Source organism: Vigna angularis, chromosome 2 (assembly GCF_016808095.1).
Source record: "Vigna angularis cultivar LongXiaoDou No.4 chromosome 2, ASM1680809v1, whole genome shotgun sequence".
NCBI lineage: Eukaryota > Viridiplantae > Streptophyta > Magnoliopsida > Fabales > Fabaceae > Vigna > Vigna angularis.
In genome coordinates, this window is record NC_068971.1 from 17,202,521 (window position 1) to 17,206,769 (window position 4,249).

Below are 4,249 nucleotides of genomic sequence, written 5' to 3' on the forward strand. Positions count from 1 at the left end.
ACCCATATGGGCCGGGTTCTTAGTAAGCTGGGTCAAAATTGGCTCGCATAGCGAAAGTCTTTTCTTATCCTCGAGTACACCATGGTCAACACTGAGCATCTCCTTGCCCTCTTTCACGATCCATGGTCACAACTGAACATCTTTTGCTCTCCACCTCTCATGACTCATTTGGCTATCTGCCGGCCACCTGCCAAGGCTTCACTTGATCATGGAGGGACGTACTTGACTGAGCCCGATCACCAGACCTGAACCTTGGGCTCTAATACCATTTGTAGGGAAGTTTCACACACACACACACACAGATCTCCACACTGGTAAGAGATTGTTCCCTTTGGGCCAAGCCCTCACAGATTTGCTTTTGGTACCACTCCAAAAGGCCTCTTACCAATGGAGGTATCTTATGTGTATATAAACTCGTGTTCATCTCTTATTTTATCCGATGTGAGACTTTGTTTGTACCCAACAGTTATTACCATGAAATTGATTTTTGTTTGATTCTTGTTAATATAATCAAATAAATGGTTAAAAAGGATAAAGACAATTGTTTTGATCCATGTGTTTAAAGCTACTTGACTAAATAGTCAATCTTTATATGTGCTAATATGTTGTTAACCTTTTTTAATCTAAATATTTCCTTCTTTTACCCATGTCCTTTTGAGAGAATACATTTTGTCTCACATCCTAACCAAAGAAAATAGGTAAATGTTGAGAAAATAAATGTTTCAGATCAAATTAATAAGTTGGGAATGAATATAATAAACATCCTACCAAAGTATGAGATTGGATAAGTCTCGGGTAGGATAAGAGCATATAAGTTTGGAGAAAAGTATAAGAACCTACCAAGATATGAGATTGAATAAATTTAAGATATTAACACTCCATCCTAGAAAAAAAGAAGAAAAAAAGATAAAATAAAAAGACATATCCTATATGATGAAAAATGGTTGTGTTATGAGAATATTAAACAAGAACATAACTGTGTTTTGAAATCTATATTTTAACATATTAAATCTTGATCCAAAAAGATTAAAAGAAGCTAATAATAAAAAGAGTTCTCTTGACTATGAAACATATCTCATATATCTAACAAATAACATCTCCTAGTTATAAAAAATCTTTAGTATAATTGACCCATGCTTACATCTTAGAAATTTCTATTGATTACAAGAGGAACCTAGACTTCCTACCTTAAGCTATAAGATCTCAAAGTGTTGAGAATAAAAGCTAAACTATAACTGTTTTAATTGTCTGTTAACAGTCTATTCTCTGTTGTACATATATACATTATTTTGTTAATGAGAAATAACTCTCGTTTCTCTCTTTCTCTGCATTACACTCTCTGCTACACTCTCTCATCACTGTTGTATTCTCTCTAACACCTATTGGTGCTAACAGTGGTATCAAGAGCGACAGGTTCCGAAACCTGGTGAAGTTTTGTGACGTTCAAGAAGACGCTTCAAGAAGAAAGGAGTGTTGAAGTGATGGCCGAAATGATTCACAATAACCTACCGGTATTTGACGACAAGGGTTACGATGATTGGTGCGTGAAAATGGAAGCGATTCTTCGGTTTCAAGAAGTTGATGAAATAGTGAAGAAAGGTTTTCAAGAACCTTCGAAAGGCGATTCAGAAGAGGTGAAGAAGTTGTGCAAAGAAAACAGAAGGCTTGACTGCAAAGCAAGGATGCTACTGCATCAATGAATTTATGCCTCAATCTTTCAAAAGGTATCAAAAGCTGCCACGACCAAAGAAGTTTGGGACATTCTGCAGGATGGTTATGGTAATTCCAGCAAGGTGAAGAAGGTCTGTTTGCAGTCCCTACAGAGACAATATGAGCTCCTATGCATGGGGGAGCAGAAAATGGTGGTGGAGTACATTGGCAGAATTCAGATCGTGGTGACTACTATGAGAGCATGTGATAAGGTTGTTAAGGACAAAAAGATTGTCGAGAAGATACTTCAAACCTTAACACCACAGTACGATCACATCATGGTTTCCATAGAGGAATGCAAGGATCTTGAAACGATGAAAGTGGAAGAACTGCAGAATTCTTTGGAGGCGCATGAGCAGAGATTAATCGAAAGGAAGAATACGGAAAAGGCGTTGGTTCAAGGCACAAATCAAGCCTTGCAAGCCATAAGTAATCAAAGCTTCAAGAGCCGAGGAGTTGGAATAGGCAGAGGACGGACACGCAGTGGCCGAACTGGTGGTAAAAGCATAAACTTCTCTGATTAGCACATGGAAGTTAATGGCGGTGAGCAAAGCGAGGGAAACAATAGAGGAGGAAGACAATTTAGAGGCAGAGGAAGAAGTGGGCATGACAAAAGAAACGTTCAATAGTACACTTGTAACAAATACGGGTACTACTCTGCAGAGTGCTGGAACAATGAAGCCGCGAAGAAAATCAAGAACGACGAGGAAGCTAATCTTGCTCAAGATGATTGTGATTCGGAGTCCGATCATGTTGTGCTGATGAGCACTCTAGAACGAATAGAAGAGGAGCTGTGTAGAGAGATAGTGCGGGACAAGTGTGAATGTGTATCTGAACATGTGTTGCAGTTGAGAGCAACAAGCCACGCGGATGCGTGTCATTGTGGCACATACCACGTGTTGCATTCAGAGAAGATGGGCCATGCAGCGAAGAATGAAGAAGTTAAACATGTGTTGCTATCAAGTGAAGATAGACATGCAACTGATGAAGAAACCGAATGAATTTCGTCTTCTAATGCAGCTGATGAAGAAACCGAACGATATTCAAATGTAGCAGATGGTGAAGAAACCGGACGATTGTTGTTTTCAAACCGAACGATTGTTGAAGAGTTCTTGCCTTCAAACCGAACGATTGTTGAAGAAGAGGTGTTGCCTTCAAACCGAACGGTTGCTGAAGAAGAGATGTTGCCTTTTAATCGATCGGGTGTCAACGAAGAAATCGAATGGCTGTCATCTTCAGACTGAACGGGAGTTGACAAACAAGTGTCATCTTTAGACCGAACGGGATTTGACAAACAGGTGTCGTCTTCAGACCGAACGAAAGTTGACAAACAGGTGTCGTCTTCAGACCGAATGGGCGTTGACAAACGGGCGTCGTCTTCTGACCAAACAGACATTGACAAAAATCGAACGGGTGTTGACAAAGAATTGTCTTTAAACCGAACGAGTGGTAGTGAAGAAACCGAACGGGCATTACTATCAAATGAAAGTGGGAACCATGCACTGGACAGGTGTGGAAAATCTGTAGACCACGTATTACTTTCCACTGAGATGAGCCATGCAAAAGATGAGTCATCTTGGTACTTGGACATGGGGTGTTCTAACCACATGACAGGAAGGAGAGAGCGGTTGGTGAATCTTGATCAGAGAGTGAGAAGCAGTGTGAGATTCGCAGATGATAGCACGATTACAGCGGAAGGAATTGGCAGAGTCCTTATCACGTACAAAAATGGCGGAGTTGCATATATGGATGATGTATTGTATGTCCCAACCATGAGGAACAACTTATTGAGTCTCAAACAGCTTCTGGAGAAAGGCTACACCATGTCGATGCATCAGAATCTCATAGAGGTATTTGACGAAAGGCAGCGGTTGGTGCTCAAGGCTCCTCTTTCTAGGAACATGACCTTTAAGGTAAGTCTGAATGCCACTGTTCTTCAGTGTCTAGCTGCGACTGATACTAGTGATGATAGGCGAAAGAAGAAAAAGAGATCTAGGAAAGATAAGCATAGGCATGGTAAAAGGAGAGACAAACGTTGAAAGAAGAGACGTAGAAGGTCAGTACGCAGAAGGTCAGTATTCCTTATTTGTGGAGAAAGATTTACCTTCCATGCACCTTAACAAGGAGAAATTGGATATGCTAGAGGAAGAGCAATATTGCAATGACACTAGAGCCAACTATATATTTGACAAAAGTAAAGGGAGACAGTCTGATGTGATGGACGATCAACCTTGCAAAGCTTGGAGTTAAATTCTTAGAGAGTTTAGTTTTAGAGGGGTGTGTTTAGAATAAAAGCTAAACTCTAACTATTTTAACTGTCTATTAACAGTCTATTCTCTGTTGTACATATATACACTAGTAAAAAAAAGTCTTTTTAACGCGCTATATACGCCTCAGTTTTACTGAAACCGAAGCGTATAAAAGCGCAGTGGCATTTTCGTAGGTTTAAGGAAGTTATATGCCTCGGTTCAAAAGGAATTGAAGCGTAATAGGTGTACTGTCTCGGTTAAGTCAACAACCGAAGGATAAATCACTAATA

General features: G+C 39.9%; 1 protein-coding gene across 1 annotated transcript; it reads left to right on the forward strand.

Annotated features, from left to right (window-relative positions):
• Positions 1–1,481: 1,481 nt before the first annotated feature.
• On the forward strand, positions 1,482–2,234 carry LOC108327333 (uncharacterized). The gene is made up of 2 exons (XM_017561050.1): positions 1,482–1,634; positions 1,725–2,234. Exons 1-2 carry the CDS (start codon positions 1,482–1,484, stop codon positions 2,232–2,234), a joined length of 663 nt encoding a protein of 220 aa, XP_017416539.1.
• Positions 2,235–4,249: the final 2,015 nt, after the last annotated feature.

Bases quoted from the DNA above. Each gene is read 5' to 3' on its own strand.
- LOC108327333 (XM_017561050.1), top strand. From the start codon at position 1,482: ATGGCCGAAATGATTCACAATAACCTACCGGTATTTGACGACAAGGGT. The intron at 1,635-1,724 runs GTGAAGAAGTTG...ATCTTTCAAAAG, and splicing joins CGAAAGGCGATTCAGAAGAG to GTATCAAAAGCTGCCACGAC.